Source organism: Sinocyclocheilus grahami, unplaced genomic scaffold (genome assembly GCF_001515645.1).
Source record: "Sinocyclocheilus grahami isolate Dianchi unplaced genomic scaffold, SAMN03320097.WGS_v1.1 scaffold1055.1, whole genome shotgun sequence".
Lineage (NCBI taxonomy): Eukaryota > Metazoa > Chordata > Actinopteri > Cypriniformes > Cyprinidae > Sinocyclocheilus > Sinocyclocheilus grahami.
In genome coordinates, this window is record NW_015506234.1 from 122,192 (window position 1) to 147,097 (window position 24,906).

The 24,906-nt window shown below is 35.9% G+C and overlaps 2 protein-coding genes across 2 annotated transcripts in view; both read right to left on the minus strand.

Moving 5' to 3' along the window:
- LOC107566191 (solute carrier organic anion transporter family member 5A1-like) overlaps nt 1-1,599 on the minus strand; it is a 7,826-nt gene extending 6,227 nt beyond the window's left edge. The window contains exon 1 of the mRNA XM_016251564.1: nt 1,540-1,599. Coding sequence (XP_016107050.1) covers nt 1,540-1,599 — 60 coding nt within the window. The remainder of the gene's footprint in view (nt 1-1,539) is intronic.
- LOC107566192 (solute carrier organic anion transporter family member 5A1-like) overlaps nt 575-24,906 on the minus strand; it is a 60,213-nt gene continuing 35,881 nt past the window's right edge. The window contains exons 3-10 of the mRNA XM_016251565.1: nt 21,629-21,761; nt 20,752-20,963; nt 16,985-17,149; nt 7,203-7,401; nt 4,657-4,816; nt 3,870-4,111; nt 2,822-2,886; nt 575-2,514 (exon numbers count right to left, since the gene is read on the minus strand). Of these exons, the coding sequence (XP_016107051.1) occupies nt 2,084-2,514; nt 2,822-2,886; nt 3,870-4,111; nt 4,657-4,816; nt 7,203-7,401; nt 16,985-17,149; nt 20,752-20,963; nt 21,629-21,761 (1,607 nt within the window). The 3' untranslated portion in view covers nt 575-2,083. The remainder of the gene's footprint in view (nt 2,515-2,821; nt 2,887-3,869; nt 4,112-4,656; nt 4,817-7,202; nt 7,402-16,984; nt 17,150-20,751; nt 20,964-21,628; nt 21,762-24,906) is intronic.

The following is a 24,906-nucleotide window of genomic DNA, read 5'->3' on the forward strand; positions in this document are numbered from 1 at the left end:
TAGTCCCTCATTAATCATAACGGAACCAAATATACCTATGTAAATCACACGGCTAAAAAACTTCATGACTTCTGTTCTGTGTACTGATCAAAAGTAACTGGACTACATCTAATGAACTGCCAAACTGGCTTTATATACCCATTACAGAGTACTGAAAATCTGAGGTTTGCATATTATTAGGCAGAGGTTTAATTATACATAGTTGGTGCATAAGAATAGAGCCAGTGCTTGAGGATCAGGCTGTAGCCGAAGCACATGCTCATATACATCAACAGCTCCAAAAACCAAAGCGGAGAATCCATTCTCATTATGCTATGGCTTTACCAATGCTGTCGCTAAAGCTGCTCAGACATGCTCAGGTATTTGGACGCAGCAGCAGCAGCATGAGCGGTCGACTGAATCCTGAATCTTCCTCATTTGAATCTGGATTTGAATCGCTGTGTTCACACTACACACAAATCCGATTTGGTTTTTAACCAGGAATGATATTTTTGTGATCGAACCGGTGATGAAATCTGATGTGTATCAACATGATGCTATGAGACTTTCTCATACAACAACTGTGTGTAAAGGGCTGTTCACACAAAGCATGATAACTATAAAGTTTTAATAAATGTTTTTATTTTATTGAAAATAGGGAAGTCACACCACAATGGTAATGACAAAGAGAAACATCGCTGGAATCAGTTTCAGAATGATTTTTTTTATGCTGATGAATGACAGTCAATCAAAATGCACCTCATATAACAATGTTTTTGTCCATTGGTGTGGACACTAATATTCATAGTTATCATTCTTGGAGTGAACAAGAGGACAACAAATTAAACGTTTAGCCTTGGTTCATATCTATCATGACATCTCTTAAGCTTTAGACCAAATGAGACATTTAGGAATCCATACTGTCCGAAAGCACTGACTTTTTGGGGTTTTGAAATGATGCCATAGAAGATCCATTTTGGGTTCCCAAAAGAACCTTCTGAAGGACATTTTTAGAAACTAAAGAAGTTTTTTTTCCACTTTGAAAGAACAATGGAAAGCATCCATGGATGTTCAAGGTTCTTCATGGAATCACAGATGCCAATAAAGAACTATTTTTAGAGTGTATATAAGGAAAGAGAGAGGAATATTGACATGTCTGGTTTGTCTGATTTGACCATTTAGTTTAGAATCAGATTTCAAACCAGATATGGATATGATTAGGATCGGGTTTGTAAACGACAGATTTCATGTGTTTTCTGTTGTTCACACTTGCAAAAAACAAAACCGGTTTGAATACGGATTTGCCAAAAAATCCATTGAATTGATCTGACTTCTTCAAGACCTGATACTGGACCACTGAAGAAACATCTAATCCAACAGTATGCATCTAAACACATATCGCCATTTGACAGTCAATCACTGAACAGACAGAATCATTATGAAGATGAAGAACGAGAAGACAAGGCTTCAAGGTCCTTCTCCAAATGCGTTTTAGCAGTCCACTCAGTGCCAGCAGACCTCACTGCTGACGGGGCAATCTGAGGCACTGAATTTACATACAGGACCATGTGATCTGTCTGGAGGAGGCTGAATGTTCTCGTACAGCTCCTTGAATACCATCCGAATCACATTGACGCCTCCAAACTAACCAGAAGGGAGTTGTTAACACCATTTCGAAGTGCATTTCTTCACAGATTTGTTCAGAAAGACCATGTGAGATGTTCTACTGTTAGGAATACAGTTGTGAATTATGATCATACAGTAGAAAGCGACTGCCTGGAGGCTTTAATGCGGTACAGCGTTGCATAGTACTGATATCCATTTGTGCTTGTGTTACGTCTTTGATATAATAATCTTGGTACCCAAGATTGGATACAGAGAAATGTCCTCTCTGTTCCTCATTTAGCACCATGAGATGTCTTCCATACGCTTCGACAGCAAATACTACGCAATGTGTATTTGCTGTGAGTTTGTCCTGGTGACATTGATATCGGTGAGCGTAGCAAGCCCCTGAAAGCCACGCGGAGCAAAACAGGCGTACGTCGCACGCTGTCTGACACCTGACAGGAAGGCACATGGAGGCAGATGTCAGGGCTCACGTTCCTCAAATGTGCATTTCCTGCAGCGAGCGGGCAGGTGGGGTTATTGCTTTGAGGGTGTTTCCGGGGCAGCTCTGGCTGCAGTGTCCGCGGTTGAGCGGGGGCTCGGGACGGGGTGTGAAAACGGGGCAGGAGTGGGTACGAGCGTGGCTCTTGTGGCCTCCCGCGTGACAGATGAGCTCGCTGACGGTGCTCAGAGGAGGCAGACGCCGCTGCCAGCGCTCCAGACGATCCTCTTTGTATTTAATTGAATACCAGGTGAGGAAAATGAACACAAAGCCCACAAACTTGAGGCTGGCGGCCAGGCCGAAGTACACGAAGCGGAAGGAAGTAACATCGTACTCCCAGCACGAGCCGTGAATGCCGCAGTCCTGCTGCCAGAGCATGCAGGTGGTGTCAATCACCGCACCAAAGTAGATTGGTGTGGGAATGTAGGCTGCAGACATGGAAAAAGAGAAGAATTGTGGTAAAGGGAAGATTGAATTGTTAACTTCCAATTGATTTTTTCTTGTGGAGTCACTTTGAGGTTCTGTAAGCTTTACATTTTATGCTGCATTTGTTTCCGTCATCTTATCGAACTCAAATGTATAATGCTGTAGTTTACATTTAAGAACACAAGGTGGTGCTATATGAAAAGCTCTGCTGCAGTGATAAACAAGGCTGATGGATTTCATGACAAAGTTGATTTTTAAAGCCTTGCATTCTTCAAGTAAATAAAGCATTTATGACTTACTCTGACTTACCCAGAGTTCTTAGTAGCACAAACTGCATTCCTAAAGCAAACGGTCGTTCTTGCTCTTCTACTGACCTGCAAAAGAAAATTACTTTATTGTATTCTTTAATACCATCTACTACTAATTGCATGAATTGACAAATAAATAAATAAATAAAAATTATGATACACTACCATTTAAAAGTTTGGTATCTGATTTAAAAAAAATTTAATTAATTATTTTTAGTCAGAAAGGATGCACTTAACTGATCAAAGGTGACATTAAAGACATTTATAATGTTACAATAGTTTTATTTCAAATAAATGCTGCTTTTTAAAAAAGCTTTCTATGCATCAAATAAGCCTGAAAAAAAAGTATCACAGTTTGCAGAAAAATATTAAGCTGCTGTTTTCCACATGTTTCTTGAGCAGCAAATCAGCATATTAGAATGATTTCTGAAGGATCATGTGACGCTTAAGACTAAATAAATAAAAATTATGATACACTACCATTTAAAAGTTTGGTATCTGATTTAAAAAAAATTTAATTAATTATTTTTAGTCAGAAAGGATGCACTTAACTGATCAAAGGTGACATTAAAGACATTTATAATGTTACAATAGTTTTATTTCAAATAAATGCTGCTTTTAAAAAAAGCTTTCTATGCATCAAATAAGCCTGAAAAAAAAGTATCACAGTTTGCAGAAAAATATTAAGCTGCTGTTTTCCACATGTTTCTTGAGCAGCAAATCAGCATATTAGAATGATTTCTGAAGGATCATGTGACGCTTAAGACTGGAGGAATGGCTGCTGAAAATTCAGCTTTGCTAGCAAAGGAATAAATAACATTTTTAAATATATTACAATATTTAATTTTTAATAATGTTTCAAAATATTCATAACTATCAAATAAATGCAGCCTTGCTGAGCATAAGAGACTTCTTTCAAAAACATTAAAAAGTCTTACTTATCCCAAACGTGCTAAAACGCCACTAATGATTTCTGTTTTAAACGAAAAACAAAAATGCACCTTTCAAGTCATCATAAAAGATCAGAAACTTTAGTCACTGTTTCCTACCTGAGAGTGACGATAATGGCGGAGGGCTGTGCGCAAGCTGTGATGAGCGTAACGATGAAGAGGAAGATGAGGAAGGGGATGAGCGTGTTGCAGGTGCGATCACACTTTCCCGACACAGCGAATCCGTTCTCGTTCAGGTAGGTCTTCACTATGACCAGTTGCAGCTGGTTGCCTTGGCCGCTGCTGGGTGGAGTGATGACCTGCCTGCTCTGCACACACGCACAGTCTGTGTAGTTTCTGATCTGCATTAAAAAATGCACATGAACATTACCACAGATATTCGAAAATTTAAAAGACATTGTTGCGATGCAATTCTGTGATTATGGAAAATATTCATATTAAATTACATTCATTCATTTAAATCTAAACTAATAATAATAATAATAATAATACATTTTAAATTACAACAACAACAATAATACATTTAAAACAAACCTTTAAAAATATAATAATAATTTTATAATAAATTTATCATTAATAACAATAATCAGGGATGCAAAGTATATGCTCTGACCCAAAAGTGACAAGACATGCTGACACCAACTAGCTTTCACATCTGCTTTTTTTCTAGAATAAAATGGACACCTTTATCAGTGACCCAGAACAATAAGCAAAGATAGTGAGATGAGATGTTTACATGTAAATAGATGTAGCTGGAATGAAAGACCTGTGCTCGAAGATTAAGATTTAATATCAGTGTTTAGCACTGGGTATGTCTTGACCTGAAATGATCTGTGCTGTCCCAACGATTTGGAGCATCTACAGAACCACATGCAGTGTGACTCACCCCGGTGCTGTCATTGCCGACAGTGCTGCATCCCGCCAGGCAGGGGTTGAAATATGTGATGCCATCTGAGCCACAAACAGGAGCGTACTCATTGATCCGACAGCCACAATTCACATTACAGCCTCCCGTCAGGTTTCTGTGTGTCAGAGTGAGGGTCGGTCTGAAGAAAAACACAGAGGGGGAACAGTTTGAGAATAAAATGCATCAAATCAGCTGCTATAGGCAATATTTGGAATACCCTAAAATGCATTAAACATGACCTGACATATAACACTGAAAAAGTTATATATCACTTGACTGTGAGACAGGCTCTGTATTTATGCATTAGCTAATGAGAGAACTCATTAGCCAATAAGAAAATTCATGAACTGCATATACAGTATATATAAAAATCAGCTTTGAATTTTAATAATCATTATATATATTATGAGAAAAAATAAAACATTACTGGGTCATATATACTTGCAAACACACACAGACACAGACAGACAGACAGACACACACACACACACACACACACACACACACACACAGACACAGACACAGACACAGACACAGACACACACACGTATTTAAATGATTTATTTAGAATTTATTTAATTACTATATAATGAACAACATATAACGTTAACAAATTTAATAAATTTTGTTAATATTTATTTATTTATTTTTAGTCTTTTACTGTTCAGCCAACCAGCAATGATCATTTAAATCTTGGATGTATATAATATAAACTTAATGCTAAATAAATGAGTGGCTCATTAAAATAATCTACAAATATATTTGAATATATTAAATATAATATTGGGAGATTGAACATGTTGGCTAATATATTGATCTGTTTCATTTTTGTAGAACATTTTGGCCATTAGTTTAATCAATATCTAGAATTGTTACTAGACTCTTTTATATAAGAGGTTTAGAGTTTTTAGAGTGATATCTATGGACTATGTTTAAACAACAACCAATATAAGTAGTACAAAACAGTACACTAAGATTTATTGACTGATTGTCATTTGACTATATAAAAGACAAAAATGACTTTCAAAGCCACTATTTCTCTCAAACGATCATCTCCCGCAGAGGATAAAAGAGAGTAAAAAACAGACAGACTGTATAATTAAATGAAGAGATACTGTTTAAATAGTTATTTTAATGCCGTGGGAACGGCAGGCAAATTCAAACAGAGCAATCAGCACCAGCTCTGGTTGACTTTACATTATCCTCTCAGATCTGCAGCAGAATGAGGGGATGAATCACGGCATCACACAGCCAGCAAGACGGACGGAAACAGCAGTGATCGGAATCCAGTCTTTAAACACTGAATGAGACAGACCCCTCTGCTATAAAACTACACACCATAATAGTCAGTTCTCATTCTTCTAGGACATAAAGGGATAACTTGGTGCTTTGGTTTGTCATTTGCAGCTCACATCCTAGTCAACATCTCTCTATTTGTGTTCCATAGAAGAAAGAAGATCATACAGGTTTGGAATGACATGAGTAAATAATGACAGAATTTAATCTGTGGACAAACTATCCCTTTAAGCTTCAGTTAACGGAAGCAGTTTTCTCTTCAAGGTCACCCGAGCTGAAGCAGCTGTGGTTAGCAAATGAATAAATAATAAATAAGAGCTTCTAAATGTGCATGTGCCTCCTTTAACCATAAAAGAATACTGTTATAGAACATAAAGGATGAGAGAGGCTAACCTTGAGAAATAAAGAAACAGTTTATTCGGACGGATGTGAAATGTAAGCGTTGACTCAATACTTTGAGCTTTGAGATGTATTTCTACATCTGTGTCTGACAGGGGAGCTCTATCTGTTAAAAGGGCCTCACACTTTAGTGCCATGTCTTCCAAAAACACGATGTCTCGCTGGTCGAGGCTGTGCAAACTCTCCTACTGCAGACTTTAGCACAAGAAACTTGTTATGTCACTCAATGGTGCCTTATAAGGTGGACGAAAGGAAATTAGACAATGGACTTCACGGAGCAGGAATGTCAAACACATGGCTCATGGGCCAAATACAGTATGTGAAAGAGCCCAAACCAGGAGGAAAAAAAAAGTATTAAGTACACTAAGACTGACTGATGTACAATCTTAATGTACTTAATCTTAGGGCTTAATATGGTTAAAGTTATCCAGCCAAAAGCAGTGAGTGGTTACAGATTTCACATGAAAATGACATTTTAAGGCCTGAATTGTGCATTAATTGTGCATGCTCAATAGGTACAGAAACATTTAAGAAGGACAAAGATGTGTAGGATTAGTTAGAGCTGCAAGCAAACAACCACAACATCAATCACATATATCTTTTCAGACCATATGTACAGACATATGTAAGGGCATTGAAATGCAGCATGACGCAAGAAACAGCCTTTCCACCTGCTGTTCAACATATGCTTCTTACGTAGTTTGTAGTATTTTAGTGTTTATACAACCCCAGTATAACTGAAATCTCAAAACATAAATAGGATACCCAAATCGACACAGTATACATCAAATCTTACACTGAAAGGTTTTAATGCCTTGTAATTCACTTACCCTGTGGTATAAGGGATATTGATCCCACCCAGGTTTATACTCTCACAGCCCACGATGAAGAGCGTGGAGAAGCACAGAAGAGACACCCCACTGCAGATCATGGCCAGCTTGGCGGACTCACGAGCTCCAAGCTTGAGTTTCTTAATGATGTAGCCACCCAGTACAATGCCCACCCCTGCACTGGGCACGATAATGACGCCTAAAAGAAAAAAAGGATCGGAAATCAGTCAAAATACTCATCCAGAAAGCCACTTATCACAATAAACATCAGACTTGAATGATATGTGTAACCATGATGTGTGTATGATGTATCAGGGATGTTTCCTCCGAGGAGGCAAGGGAGGCAGTGTCTCCTCAAAATATTGGACGAGAAAAAAAATTGTAGTACAAAGATAAAACAATGCCAGTATTACAAAATCTAACATTAAAAAGTGTATAAATCACTCGCTTTTCTAAAGAAACACTGTCCAATAGCGACACCAGCAGCCTCCTCTGAGCCCATTGAGTTTTAATAGACTCCCTAAAGTGTGAGTTTGATAGGGGGTAATTAAGAATGAATGGGGGAAAGTCACGTGAGAGGAGGAAATGCCTCCATCGCGATATGATTGGATATGATGGTTATGATCAGCTGTGATTGGTTCATGCGATAAATGCCGCCTCTTGTGTTCGTGCAGCATTCTGTGTTCGTGAATCAGTCTGAATGAACAATATAATGGCGTTAATGGGAAGACTAATTAAAAAAAGTAAGCAAACAACTCACACACTTAGATTTGTTGAGAGATTTTCACACTTTGTTACGAATACAAAATAAAACTTAAAATAGCCTGAAAACATGATCTGTGGGAGTTTTTAGTAAATAATCAGCTTGGTGAAATTTAAAGTAAATCTCTGTGTCTGTGACAAGTATTTATTGAGCTTTGATGACCGATGATCTGAAAAATTTATAAATAGTTAAAAGTTAAGAATAGCTGAACATAAGTTCACAAATAAAATATACTGTTTAATCTGTTACTGCCTTGAGTTATTATTTTAGAATAAATGTAAAATGCTTAAAAACACTACGTTGATATACTTGATAATACTTTAAATAATTTTTTTGATGAGATTAATACTTATTTAATTAATACTTAATTAAATATCACCATATCACACCCTGCAGCCCAAGACTGGTTGCCCACTGAAGCTAAGCAGGGTTGAGCCTGGTCAGTACCTGGATGGGTGTCCTCCTGGGAAAACTAGGTTGCTGCTGGAAGAGGTGTTAGTGAGGCCAGCAGGGGGTGCTCACTCTGTGGTCTGCGTGGGTCCTAACGCCCCAGTATAGTGACGGGGACACTATACTGTCAAAAAGCACCGTCTTTCGGATGAGACGTTAAACCGAGGTCCTGACTCTCTGTGGTCATTAAAAATCCCATGGCACTTCTCGTAAAGAGATGTCCTGGCCAAATTGCCCCCCTGGCCTTTGTCAATCATGACCTCCTAATAATCCCCAACCACTTGACTGGCTCTATGACTCTCTCCTCTCCACCTGTAGCTGGTGTGTGGTGAGCGCACTGGCGCCGCTGTCCAAGTGGATGCTGCATACTGGTGGTGGTTGAGGAGAGACCCCCCCCCATGATTGTAAAGCGCTTTGGGTGTACAACAATACACAATAAAGCGCTATATAAATGCATAATTCATTCATTCATTCATTCAAATAGAATATTGATTACATTGTTAATGTAAAAAAATTAAATATGATTTTTTTGAGGACTTTTCCTCCTCATTTCATATATATATATATATATATAGATAGATAGATAGATAGATAGATATGTGAAGAGTTTGGTTCCAAAACGTGATAAACGGCATTTTTTTTAAAAAATGGAGTTTCCGCCAAAATCAGTATTGTATCTGGTCGGTATTGAAAAGTCCATTTTTAATTTTACACAAAATGCGATATCCACCGAGTTATTGTATAGTCATGTTTTCTCCCTTTTTTTCAAACCGCGACAAACGCCAGTCTCCCTTTTCTGCAGAATACGATATATCCGCTCAACCAATCACAGCACACCATTCCACGCACTCTAGACAGTACGGTGGCGCTTTGAATACACCCGGCTTCCTAGTTTTCCTCATCTATTTTGTACTTTGTGATCAACAAACAAACTTAGGGCTGCACGATAAATCGCATGTGGTTGTCATGCGCATCTCGTCAGTAAAGCCGGTTCTGTGAATCGTAGATCTCCATCACGTGCTTTCAGATGGAGTGGCATTTAATACACAGAGCCATAGATCACTTGTATATCGCTTTCATAATCGCAGATGAGTCGCATTCGATTATAAATGCGATATTGCGTAGCTTGTCAGTGTAAGTGTTTTTATTTATGCCATTAATGTTTTTGTTAATACAGAGTATAGCACTAGTCAACTAAATGAATGTAACATGGCAAAGATTAATGCACTTTTGGAAGTTGAATGTAAGGGAAATTGGTTCCTAAACGCTATAAATCCATTTTGATTAATTTGAGTAAAAATGTGTTTTTACTTTTTTATATATATATACAGTATATGTGTTTTATATATATATATGTGATAGACAGATGATGGATGGACGGATGGACGGACGGACGGACGGATAGATAGATAGATAGATAGATAGATAGATAGATAGATAGATAGATAGGGGACAAAAATAAAATTCTACAAAATTATAGAAGTAAAATGTGACAATGCAGCTCAAGGAAAGGAATGTCCACATATTTCTATGGGTGGAAGTTAACACAAAGACCTGAAGGAATGTGAACATCCTGAACATATTTCACAGGACCATCATCAAAAAGAAAAACATCTGTTCACGTCACAGCCATTTGGCTGTAGATTTTAGAGTCTAAAGAATTAAGCAAAAAGAAGAAACACAGTAAAAATAGACCAAGGACAAACGTTTATGTAGTGATCGAGTGACTAAGAACCACAGATAGATATCAGAGGCTGGCAGAATAACAGTGAGTGGGGACAGAATGTGCATGAGGCAGAGCAGTGTGGCACACGTGCTGGCATCACAGCTTGGGATTTGAAAGTCAAAGCTGACTGCTGGCAGTCCGAGGTCACTGTGTAAATCCATTAGGTGGGCAAGGCAAGCACATGCCTGCTTTCAGCACGGTCAAGAGTGAGCGCCTCGTAAAAGCAAATTTATAATGCGTAAGAAAAGCTGGGTAGAGATTCAAGACCACTCTCTAATAAATGCGTCATAACACAATCTAAACACAGAAATCAAATTCAACATCAGTCCATTTTTGATTCAGTCAAGGTAACTTTTTTTTTGCCAGCTAAACCAAGGAGGTCTATATCCAATAGCATTCTCATTTATCTCAATGACAGTTGTGTGGTTGGCGCAATATACTATTCCACTGCAAAATCTATCCATTTTATTGGCTGAGACATCTCTTTTAAGTGTACTTTATTCAGTCCTTAAGTAGAAATGAGAGAACAGTCACTTTACCGTATTTAGTAATCATTTTCATGATGAAAAATGTACATATTTTAAATGATGGAAAACCTACATCTTTTGAATATCACATAATATAAAATAATCAAATTAAATTTAAATTGAAATGACATTCCCTTACTTCACTTGTAAGCATATATATATATATATACTGTATATATACTGTATATACACACACACATAGGTACCTCATTAGTTTACTGCAATAAATCATGCAATGATAAAAATCTACTATATAGCATAATCAAATATTAGCTATATATGTTCCTTAGCTAACAGTTAAACCGGCATTGTGTTAACTGACAAAAATAAGCCACTGGTAAAAATCTACTATAAATTTTTTTTTAACATTTACTATTTATATGCTTCTTGGAAAAAAGCATATATGAGAATACACAGCTCATTTTGAATGGTCGTCAGTTGAGAAAGATACTAGTTGGTGCAGTTGCAAAATCTACTAGCAGGGGCTATCTGGACCATGTTAACCAGACAAACGTTGATCTCTTGGGCTAAACCAGCAAGGCTGTCTCCTTAGCCAGCCAACTTCACCAGCTAGACTAGCACCAAACTAGCATAAACTAGCAAGGAAATCCATGGCAGTCAACTTCAAGCTGATTACACCTAACTTCATTACACTCCATCAAATGCTTGCACACCCACACGTAGATAAACACACATACTCTTCCAACCTGACGAGGTGGTAAGAACGCCCGTTCATGAGACAACCACGGCTGTGTGAAGCCAATACAGTGTTCCTCTGGGCTATATTTAGCCAGAAGTGTGTCAGGAACACCTCCCTGTCATGAAAGGAGAAGGAGAAACAAGCACTATTCACACAAACCCTCAGTGTGTCTAGAAGGAGAGCAGAGAAAGTCTCCTTGAGAGGATATCCTGGGAGATTCGGCACTGGCTGCGTGCACAGCTGGTATAGAGCTGCGTGTGTGTTGAGGAGGAGGGCAGCGTGGGACATGCAAAGGCAAAGTACAACGATTCCTGTAGGCCACAAGCTGGAGCAAAGCAGGGTGTTAATGACCACAGCCCACTGACAGATCTTTCTCACACACACACACACACACACACACACTCTCTCTCTCTCTCTCTCGCTGTCATTAGTGCTGTCTGAAGTCATGTGGACTTGAAGACACAGTGAGATGCATGGGAATGAAAAAGCCAAGAAATCCACAAAGAAACGCTTTGTTATCAAGCCTCTGTTTGATATTAAATGACAAATTTTAAATCGCTATTATTAAAACAGACAGTTCTAACTCTTAATTATGATTAAATGAGTCACATTTGATGGCACTATAAAATACAGACACACACCTGTGATGCACATTCTACAATACTACCTTACTTAGACAAATGTTATTTGGCTAAATAATAGTTTTTTCCCCCCTCATGGTTAATATTAATTAAAAAAAAAAAATATATATATATAAATAAATTCTAATAATAATTAAAAAGTTATTATGATTATGAATTATGCAAATACAATAATAATAATAGTAATAATAATAATAATAATAATGATAATAATAATAAGGGATGCACATACGTTTTTCAGCCTGGTTCTCATAAGAGCACCTGGAGATTTGGTTTGGTCCTCACACTGCACATAGTGTGACCCATTAAATATCATTTTTTTAAAATAATATTGATGATAATATTATTGCATTTATTTATTCCGTTTTTTTTTAATAATAAAGAAAATAATAAAGCGTGATAATACTATTATATTTTAAAATATAATAAAATAATAAAAAGTGTATTATAATAACACAAATAAAAATAAAGAGGGTATTAAATAAAGTATTAAATAAAAATACAATTATTTTATAGAAAACTTAAAAATAAAATGCTAATATTTACTTTAAAAAAAAATATGAATCTTCAAACTTAAAATCAGCAAGCTTTTATTTTGGCGGGTTGCCAGCAACTAAGTATATATGCTGCCCGGTTTAGCGCTGCCGATTGAAGAGCGTCAGCCCTGATAGCAAACGCACATTACAGAGATGTCTATCTGACGTCTGCATTTACATCTGCAAGACGTATGTCAGACAGACGTTTAGAAAAAGTCTGTAAGATGCTTATGATTTAGAATGTAGGCCTATGTAAAACTGAGGGAATGAAATGTCACAGTTTTGCATTGTTCTTTGAAAACGGTGGTGGATAGAATAGATTTATGCTTTCAGTTCGAATAGAAATCTTATACAGCATTACAGTTTGTCGATCTAAAATGGTGATCGTGCATTAACAGCTGTCAACCATGTTGGTACACAAATGAGCAGTCTGAACTTATTTACACAGTGCATTTTGGTTGCGCATGCGCACCTGTGTCCCACTTATGTGCACCCCTGATAATAATAGTAGATTCATTTAATAATATGAATAATTATACATTATTATAATAAATATAAATATAATAAATAGTGCTGTCAAATTATTAACCGTGATTGCTCGCATCCAAAATAAAAGTTTTTGTTTACATAATATATGAGTGTGTACTGTGTACATTTATTATGTATATATAAATACAAACACATGCATGTATATATTATAGAAAAACATGCTATGTTTATATATTAAATATATTTACATATAAAATAAAATATTATAATATATATAAATGTATATGCATGTAAATATTTTCAAAATATATACTGTATGTGTGTGTATTTATATATACATAATAAATAAACACAGTACACATACATATAGTATAAAAAACTTTTCTTTTGGATGCGATTAATCGCGATTAATCATTTGACAGCACTAACAGAATTTTAAAAACAAACAAACAAATAAACAAACTTCTTAAAAGAATGTGTGACTATTGCTTTATTTTAGAAACTCACCACAAATAAAAACATACATTTTTAAAGCAGATACTTCTAGCTCTGAATCAGACTGGATGAGCCATTGTAAAATAGTTGATACACATACTTCTGTGATCACACATTAATTGCTTAACCATAAACAGTCTACACTTAGGCTAATTAAATAGATTTTGATTAACATCGTACACAGTTTTTAATGCCTCTATAGGAACAACTCAGACATTCATATAGGTGATCTAGGAACACTGTTAAAGACATTGTTGCATCTGGAGTCAAGCTGTGATTTTCAACTGAATTAATTAGTTCTGTTAATAATTAACAGAACTAATGCTCCCTGGCCTCAATTTTCTGTTTTATGGTATACCATCTGTCTTCTGTCTATCTCTAGTTTATTGCAGCTGCAGTCTTATAGGCTGAAGGGAATCTTGGCAGCCATTACTGAGGAAACAGCACAAAAACGACAAACTGCTTGCATCTATTGATGTGTAAAACATCCAGGCCTGTGTGAATGCTCTGACTTCAGCAGGCATATCAATCTGCTCTTAATACAGCAGGGTTTAAATCAGAGAATGTTTTACTCGCTTCTGTTTGAAGGAGAGACCTTATGCATGAGGGTTATATCCCGACAGCTCTAGCCAACAAGTTGTTTTCCTGTTATAATCTAAGAACACACAAGCATAGTTAAGAGTCCACATAGCAACCATACCATTAATTTGTCTCTCCCTGTATCCTGGCAACAAGCTTAGGGGCAACAATAATGACTCTAAACCAGAACCCTGCTAGTTTATATACAGACACTAATCACTGAGAAGCCACTTAGGAAGCACCTTTATTATTATTGCTCATATTTGGAAAAGCCATCATTATTAATGTGCATATTTAAACAAAGACTACTTAGCAAGCAAACGTAAAAATTCCCAAAACCCCAAAATTATTAAAAATACATCAAGCATTGTGGCGTTGAGTTCTTAACTCACATTTAATTCTTCAACAGAGCCCTAGAATCCCCTATATGACAAAGGTTGACAATATTAATATTAATTAGTACTGCCAATTCGATTAATCGTGATTAATCGCATCCAATGTTATAGTCTGTGTTTACAATATATGTGTGTAATGTGTACATTTATATATACATATAAATACACACACATACAGGTATGTTTAAGAATTATTTACATAATTCTAATATATTTATATATTTATTTATACATATATATTTCTATTTGATTTATATTATACATAAGTATATATTACATGTATAAATACATACATGCATGTGTGTGTATTTATATATATATACATATAAATATACACAGTACACACATGTAAACACCGACTTTTATTTTGGATGTTATTAATCGATTTGACAGTACTAATATTAATATAAAGGTTGCATAGAGATGGATTATTTTCACATTTTAAATTTCAATAATTTTTAGATTTTATAGTAGACTATTATAATTTTTTTACATACAAAAAACTGATGTAAAAAATGCAAAACTGATACATTTACACTGTATACTATAAATGTATCAAATACTATATGACATAATGTAATGTTTAATTACAATGTTATTACAATGTAATTTAATTTTCTTTCGCTTTGTATTTTTATATCAATATGGTACAAGATTATCCTATTTAAATCAAAGTAATAAATGAGTTAGGTCAAAAGTAATCTAAAAGTAATCAAAAAGTAGTTCAATTATATTACCTAAAATGTGTAATGCAATGGATTACGTTACTGACTAAATTTTTTGTAATATAATTTGGAATCAGTAATGGACTGTAATTTATCTTATATATATTCATTCATTTATATAGTAAACAAACTGGATGAAAGCAGCAGTGACCCGTGCTGACAGAAGTAGATCACACTCTCTACTCAGTCCTGGTGGGCTCTGATTAGGGATTTTGGCCAGTCTCTCATTACCTTATGAGAGAGCATCTGTGCTGAGATATTTTGACATATGCACAGCTTAATAATGATGTAGAGTCTGAGATAGAGGGCAATATGTTTTTGAGGGTTGATGTAGATGAGCAGCAATTAAATTTTAATGGTATCTTGAGACTAGGGCTGGGCGATACAGCTAAAAAATTGATCAACGATATTGATCAACGATGTTTCATATCGTTCGGTATCGATAATTATTTACATTTTTCATATCCTTTTTTAAAACAAAGAGCAATAGAATTTTTTTTTTTAATTCAACCACTGTATTTTTAAATTAACAATTTAATGAGACAAACAACAAATATTTTTTGTTTTAACAAACAAACACAAAATAAAAATTAAACAAATATCTAATTTCTAATGTTTTATATGCAGATTAAATAGGTCTTAAAGAAACTTTTGGCTTGTCTCCAGAGGCCAAAGGAGGGTGCAATGAGCAAAATAATGCAGCACATTTAAATTGTCGATGCAAGGAAGTAACTCTATAAAAAACGTGCATTATTTCTCAATTAACTCATAAAAATCAAATATAATTTTGTAAATTGCATAAACAATTATGAACAAAACTGCATCATGCATTTATGCATTGCTTAATCCAAAGAGCTGAAGCGCCATTCACACAGATTGCATTTAAAAACATATGAGACACAGTGAAAAAGAATAAACCTCCACAAATTTGTGACGTGTTTTTTAAAAGTTTAATCTGTTTTAACTTTGCATGGCTTTCTACACATCTCTTGTGTGACGCGAGTGCAGCAGTTGTATTTGTCTGTCCAAAAAAATGCGCTGAATATGCGTTGTGTGTGAATGGCTTGGTTTCGGTTTTAACCTAATCAAGATCTTCTCCGCATTGAGCTTCTATATTTCTCTAATATTTTGAATGAATAACGCAGCAGCGGCGCGTCTCGTGGGCTAGACTAACAAAACATTCAAATGCAACAACGTCACTTACATCATCATCACTGCATCTCAGCGCGCCACTGATGACGCTCCCTGACGCACTCCTAACATTCAAATGCTTATTTTAAATTCGACTAATATTAATTCTTTATTCACAATTTCCTCATTACAGGCAGGCACAGCACTCATTACAGCATGTGTTCGTGTTTGTGTGTGCTGTTTGCGTCACTCATAGCACCTGTCTATATATCGTGCGCTATATCGAACATTGTTTCTATCGTTATCGAAGAAGGTGTACAGTCGATAAATATCGATAACTTTTTATCGCCCAGGCCTACTTAAGACCCAGTGATACACACTCAAAGAAGCATATACAGCTTTATATAGTAATTATCAAATATGCCTCCACAAAATAAGAAGTACAGCTGCGAAAAGAAATATCATGCATGTCTTCACACTTCATTTTTAACACATGTTCTGTAATGTGAGGAACAGAGTGCGAACCATGTGCAATGTGTGATATGACTAGAAAATAAATCATACGTAAAAATGTTAAGGAGAAATAAATTAATATAATGATTACTGTGACGATGAAAAAATGTACCTGTGTATATGCTGGCGTTGGAGGCAGGGATTCCAAACTGAGACTCGATGAACTTGGGGATAAAAGTGATGAAAGCAGTGACAATGGCGCTCTCGGCTGTGTAGGACAGACTCACGAACAGGAACGTCATGTTGCTGAGGATCTTTATGGCAGCCTTGGGGAGGTCTGTACAATAAGAGAAAAAAACAACATCAGCAACTGCACACACCAATAACCGTTAAATGGCCAACATAAAAATTCTGTAATATTTTATCTAAAAAAAAATAAAAAATAAAATAAATCAGTGTGAATTCTACAAATGATATTAGCCATTACAACATAAAATATGCAGCATGATAAATGGATATTCATTTTGTCATTTGCTAAAATTTACATTTAAAAATTTAATTATTAGTGCTTTTAAATACTAATTTTAAAGTGAGTGTTAGATGACCGTAAAGAATATAAATGTCTTTATAAGAATTTTTTTATAAAGACATTTCGTAAGACTATAAAAATCTTTATTTTCTGTTTTGAAATTAACAAGTCCTTGCATAACAGTAGTGTTAAACATTTTATATTATTGTGTATTGTGCCACTATGATTGCTTAAATCAATACAAATTCAAGGTGTATTTTTAATCATACCAGTGCTGTATAAAAGAGAATGCAAAAAACTAAAATAAATCTGTTTGAATGCTACAAATAAACTTTACATTACAACAAGCACTACAACATTAAAATATTCAGTAGGATAAATGGATATTCATTTTGTATTTTGTTAAAAATTACATTAAACACTTAAATTATTAGTGCTTTTAAATACATGTAAGTGAGCGATAGTGGCCTAATGGTAAGAGAGTCAGACTCGTACCCAAAGGTTGTGGGTTCGAGTCTCGTACCGGCAGGGATTGTAGGTGGGGGGAGTGAATGTACAGTGCTCTCTCCCACCTTCAATACCATGACTGAGGTGCCCCTGAGCAAGGCACCGAACCCCCAACTGCTCCCCGGGCGCCGCAGCAAAAAAATGGCTGCCCACTGCTCCGGGTGTGTGTTCACAGTGTGTGTGTGTTCACTGCTGTGTGTGTGCAATTTGGATGGGATAAATGCATAGCACTAATTCTGAGTATGGGTCACCAAAATTGGCCACGTCACTTTTCATATTAGCAGATATATATTCAATACCAAAAGATAAACAAAATTTTAAAACACCTATAATATAGGCCAATAACCAGCATAGTACCAACAAACAGTGCATCAATAAAAATGTAATAAATAAATAATATAGAATAATAAAAAAATTATAAAATAAACTTATTTTCATGCTAAATTGCCTTCAAGATATGCTTGTGGTCACAGACGCGACCCGCTTTCTTTTCCCCATCATAAGCTCTCAAATCAGTCATAATCCATACTAACAGATGTTTACTGTTCTAATAGGGTAAAGACAGCTAAACCTAAACACGGTGTCTCCACAGCTCTTCTGTGTTCATCGCCTAATCTATTTAAATCCCATAAGTTTTAGCCGAATGCTTCATCATGGCCAACAAAGCCACCTCTTTTAATTAGCAGGTCAACGCTGTTACCATGGTAAATGAACTATGATCAAACTTTAATTTGCTCCTGAAGGCTGAACTCTCATACCACCTATGGGATTTATGGGACTGACAGAAGAGACATAGAAGCCAGCCAGATTAGAAGCTTTACCTACTAACGAACAAAACAGCTTGTCGCTCTCTACATCAAAGTCCCAGAAACTACTCTAGCCTACTGTAAGGCATTGTAGAACAGTTGAAATGTTGAAAGCCTACTTATGCAAAAACATGCAGGCCGGGGGGAATGGAAGTAGGTTACATTGGGTTTATAGAACAAGGCTTGTCTTGATTGTAGTCACTTGTGTATATTTGTCAAAGCAGGACAAAAGTCTCTCCAGGCAAATAATAATTGGCACTTATCTGGATACAGTTTAGACACAGTGTGACGAGAATAGCAATGAGATTTATACCACTTAATTAACACTGTTCTAGTTTTAAGTTATAATATATATTTAATTATATGTTTTAATATATTTGAAAAAGTAATTTATTCCTTTGATGGCAATTTTCAGCAGCCATTACTCCAGTCTTCAGTGCCACATAATCCTTTAGAAATCCTAATATGTTGATTTGGTGCTCAAGAAATATTTCTTATTATTATTATCAATTTTGAAAAAGATTGTGCTGCTTAACATTTTTTGTAAAAACCGTAATACTTTTTTCAGGATCTTTAATGTAAGTTTAAAAAAATACAACCACATCAATTTAAAGTTCCCCTATTATGGGTAATGAAAGGTTAATATTTTGGCTTTGGGAGTCCCCGTTTAAAAATTACCTTTCATGCAGTGTGAAACACAGCTCTAAGTGAATGAAAACATCCTGCAAAGTTTTAAATCTGAAAATGCACCGTGTATAATGTTATTGTCTCTCAACAGAAAGAGTCGACTCTGAATCATTGAAACGAGTCGTTTTTAAAATGAATCCCAAGCCTTTCATGTTGAAGTCAACCTGAAACATTAGCATATTGCCCGCCCACTTGTGGGTCTTTTCGAGATGGTCTGAACGAAAATGCAAATTCATTCTTTGCCACTAGGTGCCGCTTTTGAAGCGGTAAAAATTGCGGTTTCCCCGGTAACGCTGTACACAAAACAGCACTGTGCTCACAAACGCTGCTTTATCAGGCATTACAGGCATGATGAAATGAAAATGAGACCAATCAGACCAATCACTGCAGATTAGCGTCAGGCAAAGGAGGGGTTTGGAAAAATGAATCGTTGAGCGAATCATTTGGGAGTCGTTGAGGAAATAAGGTAAAAATAAAAGCATATTATAAGACCTTGTTTTTTGACCTTGTATGCATGTCAACCTGTTGTTGGGGATTCCCAAAACCAAAATATGAACCTTTCATTACCCATAATAGGGGCACTTTAATCTCTCTACATTAGGATTTACATCTCACAATTCTGACTTTTTATTCCTCTAGTGTTACTCTTGTTATTGCAACTTTATATCTCACAATGTTGACTTTATATTCACAAGTGAGTTTTATTATTATTTTAAACATTCATCTTATTTAATTACTTGTTTTATTTTTTGTTGTAAAGCAGAAACTGGTTTCTGTCATCTCTCTCAGATAAAGTTCTCAAGTTTCTCAGCTTCCTAGCAGCAGAGTAACTGCAGTTTGATAATGAACGGGACCGCATTAGTGATGATGGTGGCAGAATTGTCATTAATGCTCTTCCCAGATGAATAATGAAAAGCAACTTCTGCTAGTTTACACAGTCTTCATTTATAACTTTTTAAGCTTGATCATCAATCTACAGTTTTTATATCAGCATTTGAAAATCTCCTGACAGTGGTGGTCAGCATCACTGTTATTAAATAAGGGTGAGACAAACCCTAATGGTCAAAGATCTGAGCTGATAACTGAAAGACTGCAGGTTCACATATGCCCCGTGAAGGACACTAAACCCCAAAGGACTGTCTTTATAATAACTGTACTCTAAGATGCTTTGACAAAAGTGTTTGCTTTAAATCACACAATCACCCCTTAAAGGACCAATCTGCAGTGAAGCAGTTTTACAATATCCAAAGGTTTTCAATATTATGACTGAAACATTAATCTCTGCTAATCTGATGATTTCTCAGAATGTGTTGAGGACAAAAATAACCATGTCTTCAAGGTAACACTCTAATATGTACATGCACGGTTCCTGTAGTGTGCATCATCATATGACCTTTATCAGATACACACCTTTGATGTCCTTCCCAAAGCCCATGGAGGATGCCACAGTCTGGCCTTTGCTGTTGGATTTCTCTTTCAGGACATCGTCGTCATTAGAGGTGCTGTCTGCCCCATGCTTTTTCTTCTTCTTTTTGTGACGAGGGGGCAGTTTTTTGGGGAAAGTGAACATGGGGAAAATGACCAACAGCATGGCGAAAGCACAGAGCAGGAAACCACTCCACCTAAGAACATGTAAATATGGATGAATGATAATTAGGCTTTTGTTTGATCTTTACAGAACAAGCAAAATTAATTTTAGACTTTCAGTGTTATTTTTAGTAAAGTGTGCTCAAAAGCGGTAAAACTGATTTTATGCTATTCATTCAAAAGCTGGAATGAAAGAAATAAATCGAAATGGGGATCTCCAGCATTATTTATAGCAAAATGCGCTCAGAAAGTGGTCAAATTGAATTTATGCAATTCTTTCAAAGGTTAGAATGAAATAAATGAATTGAAATGTGGATCTACAGCGTTATGTTTAGTAAAATGCGCTCAGAAAGAGGTAAACATTTTATTTATGCCATTCTTTTTAAGGCCGGAATTAATATAGGAATTAAAATGAGTATCTACAGCTTTATTTCTAGTAAAAATTAAAGTTATGCTTGCTTTCAAAGGCTGGAATAAAAAAAAAAGAACTGAAATGGGGATCTCCAGTGTTAAATGTAGTAAAATGTGGTAAAAACTGAATTAGTTATTCTTTCAAACGCTGGAATGAAATAAATGAACTGAAATGGACATTTCCAGCTTTATTTTTAGTAAAATGAGCTCAAAAAGTGGTAAAAATGTATGTTATTCCTTCATAGACTGGAATGAAGCTACACACACTCTGATGCAGAACTGATCTTACCAGTTGCCAACAAAGCGTGGATCACTTTGGTCAATGTTGATGATGGTTTTGGGATCCACGTAGAAGCCGATCAGAACGCCTCCAAGCAGGTACCCTGCAGCTGGCCCCAGAGCCCCCATCACATACATTATAGCTGAAAGACACAAACCACACGTTACAAACCACGCTCTGTACACCCACATAATAATTTAATTTTTTTCATTTCACAGGATGTCTGATTAAGGCTGTTAATGCTCTTTCCACTTTCAGTGCCACTCTTGACTCATTGGGCGACTGAGTCAGCCACACTGAGATGATAAAGAGTATGAAGGGCTAATCATTAATAGTGCGTCATGCTTCCACTTAGTTAAAGAACATCATGTATTAGTAGCAGTTTTATAACTGCCTTGCAGCACTGTTTATACACCAGATATGACAGTATATGGTGGAGACAGAACATTTGTTAAAAACAAATAAGATAAATTTAGTCGATTATTTTTAGCAAATCAAAAATATACTGCGTGACCTGTGTAGTCTGATTGTGGAACAATGACTCTTATGAGTTTTTATGAAAAATAAAAAAACACATACAGCATCACCAGTGCATTCCAACTGTAAGTTTTCTGAAAGAATGACTCATATGAGCTAGTTCTTTTTTAGCGAATTTAGAGAAACAGCATGTAGTTTGAACTTTTGATTAATGACACTTTGGAAGCTGGTTCTTCTTATTAAATCAAAAACATTCAACACGGCCAATGTAATCTAACTGACTCCCAATGAAAGACTCTTATGAGCCAGTTTTTTTTGTCTTCATGATATAAAAATTTTTGATACCATAGAAATTTCATAATTCTTGTCACCAGTGTCAATATCACAAAAAGCTAATGCTACTCAACCTCACTGAAGACAAGTAAATAGTCAGTGATTAAATAAAAATAAGAAATTAATTACAAGCAATAGGACAAAAAACTACAATAAGTACAAATAAATAAGAAATGCTACATACATTGTATAATCAAATGTATAAAAACACAGCATATTCTTCACTGTTCGCCACTAAATTAAATATATATTTCTTTTTATTAAAGTTACAAAAGTGATTTAGTCAAGAGCAGTGAGAGATTTCTTCTCTTTTGTTGTTTGATTAACATAAATGACAGACAGCAGGGATATTAGACTGCTGTCACTTTAAGAGCTGCCCAGAACCAATATACTGTTGCACATGTTTTCTTTCTCAGCTGTTTGCTTTACCTTAAAACCTACTGTGTTTAAGAGGATACTTGCAAAGATGAGCATTTTGACACATACAAGTGTGTATTTAACCGTTCAAGGCCTATAAAGTGGCAAAAATAACTCAATACTCCCGCGCTCTATGAGCCTCTCTGACAGTGCTCAGAAACAGTGTCTCAGACAATGTGCGCATATAGCGAAATTAGTTTTTTTTCCGCTGCTGATTGCATTTCAATGGCTTATGGCTGTTTTTAAACCGCAATGCATAAAAAAGCATGCAAATTATAAGTTTTCGTGACCATGTAGCACAGCAACATCACATGAACATGTAACTAAAGTAAAGTGTATGATATGACTTTTGTCAGAACCCATTAGTGACTTTATTTAATACTGCAACAAGATTAGCCAACAGTTTTGGAGATTTCAGTCTTTATTAGGGATGTAACTATTCACTCAACTCATGATTCGATTCGATTCACGGTTTTGATTTCACTATTCGATTCACAATTTTTTTTTTATTTTTTTTTACAAAATGAGATTTAAGACAAATTATAAATTAAATGTGTCCTTTTATTATTGCTTGGACAAAATGCTGCACATTTCTTTGTGAAATTGAAATATAACATTATAATAATATACTAATATAGCACTTGCATATTATTGCTCTTTTGTTGGTTTTGATTGGTTCTATTGTCTCATTTGTAAGTCACTTTAGATAAAAGCATCTGCTAAATGACAACATTTAAATATAATGTAAATGTAAATAACAAAACTAAATTGAGATTTTTAAAACAAGCCCCAAATCAAATAAATAACACAATTAAAATAAATATCTTCATATAAACAAACTAAGGCTTTGTCTGTGCTCTTTCCTTTTAAAATTATAGGCAACCACTGCATTTGAATCATAATCCAAAAAAAGATGCTGCATACATGCAACATGAGCAGTTTTAATCGAAATTGGATTGTATAATTTCGAAATTTGAAGCAAAAACATAATGGTTTGACTTCAGTTTTGTGAAACTATACTTAAAAACATCTGCATGAAACAGAAACAGCAGAGGAGCTGAATGAGACGCAGATTCCCTCTCTGCCAGCAGGTGGCGCTTAAAGCGTTTCCTTGGTTTCCGCTGTAAACAAAGCAGCGCTGCACTTATGAACTTTAATATGCATTATGCAGAGGCAAGATTAAAATAAAAAATACCATCTAAACTTTTCTAAAGACAGTAAGTTCCCCTCAGACATGGATTCATATAAACTCCTACCCCTAAAAGAACCCCAATTTGTTTAGCATCTCAACCGATTTGAATCGTCACATATTTGAATCGATTTTCAACCGGCTCGTGGTTAATCGTTACATCCCTAGTCTTTATCCATTTAAGTAGATACAAGCTGTACTCACATGACTGGAAATAGCCTAGAGGTGACACCATAAATGACTGCAGAGTGCCCTGACTTGCTTTAAAAAGGACTTTAGCGGCATTTGTTAATCCTCGACATGGACAGGTGCATATGCAAGGCTCGATTACTTTGTGTTGTTGCTTTTGAGGCTGGAGGGATGTGTGTACTGTCAGGAGATCATTATCCCTACAGTCATCTGTTTGCGTCTGTTCACAGAAAGCAGCAGTGGACTCTCTCCACCTCCACATGACCCACGCGGCTGCTAAACTGGTTCTGATCCAGCCAGATGCTCACACAGAACTGAGACAGGTGCAGCAACACAACTAGGCCTAATCTCTAATCGGTCTCAGTACAGGAGAAGGTTTGGCCAAAGGCCTGCTGGGTTATATAACACAAGTACAAACATGTTGAGGGAGACAGATAAGTCACTTTTTATTTGATGTAAACAGGCCTACGCTGGCTTAGACTCTTGTCTCCTGTCCTTACGCGAGACCTCTAAAGCTAGAGTTGAGAGAATGAGCCAAATCTAATACACACAGACACAGACACACACACAGACACACACACAGACACACACACAGACACACACACACACACACACACACACACACACACACACACACAGACACACACACACACACAAACACACACACACACGCCAACAGCAG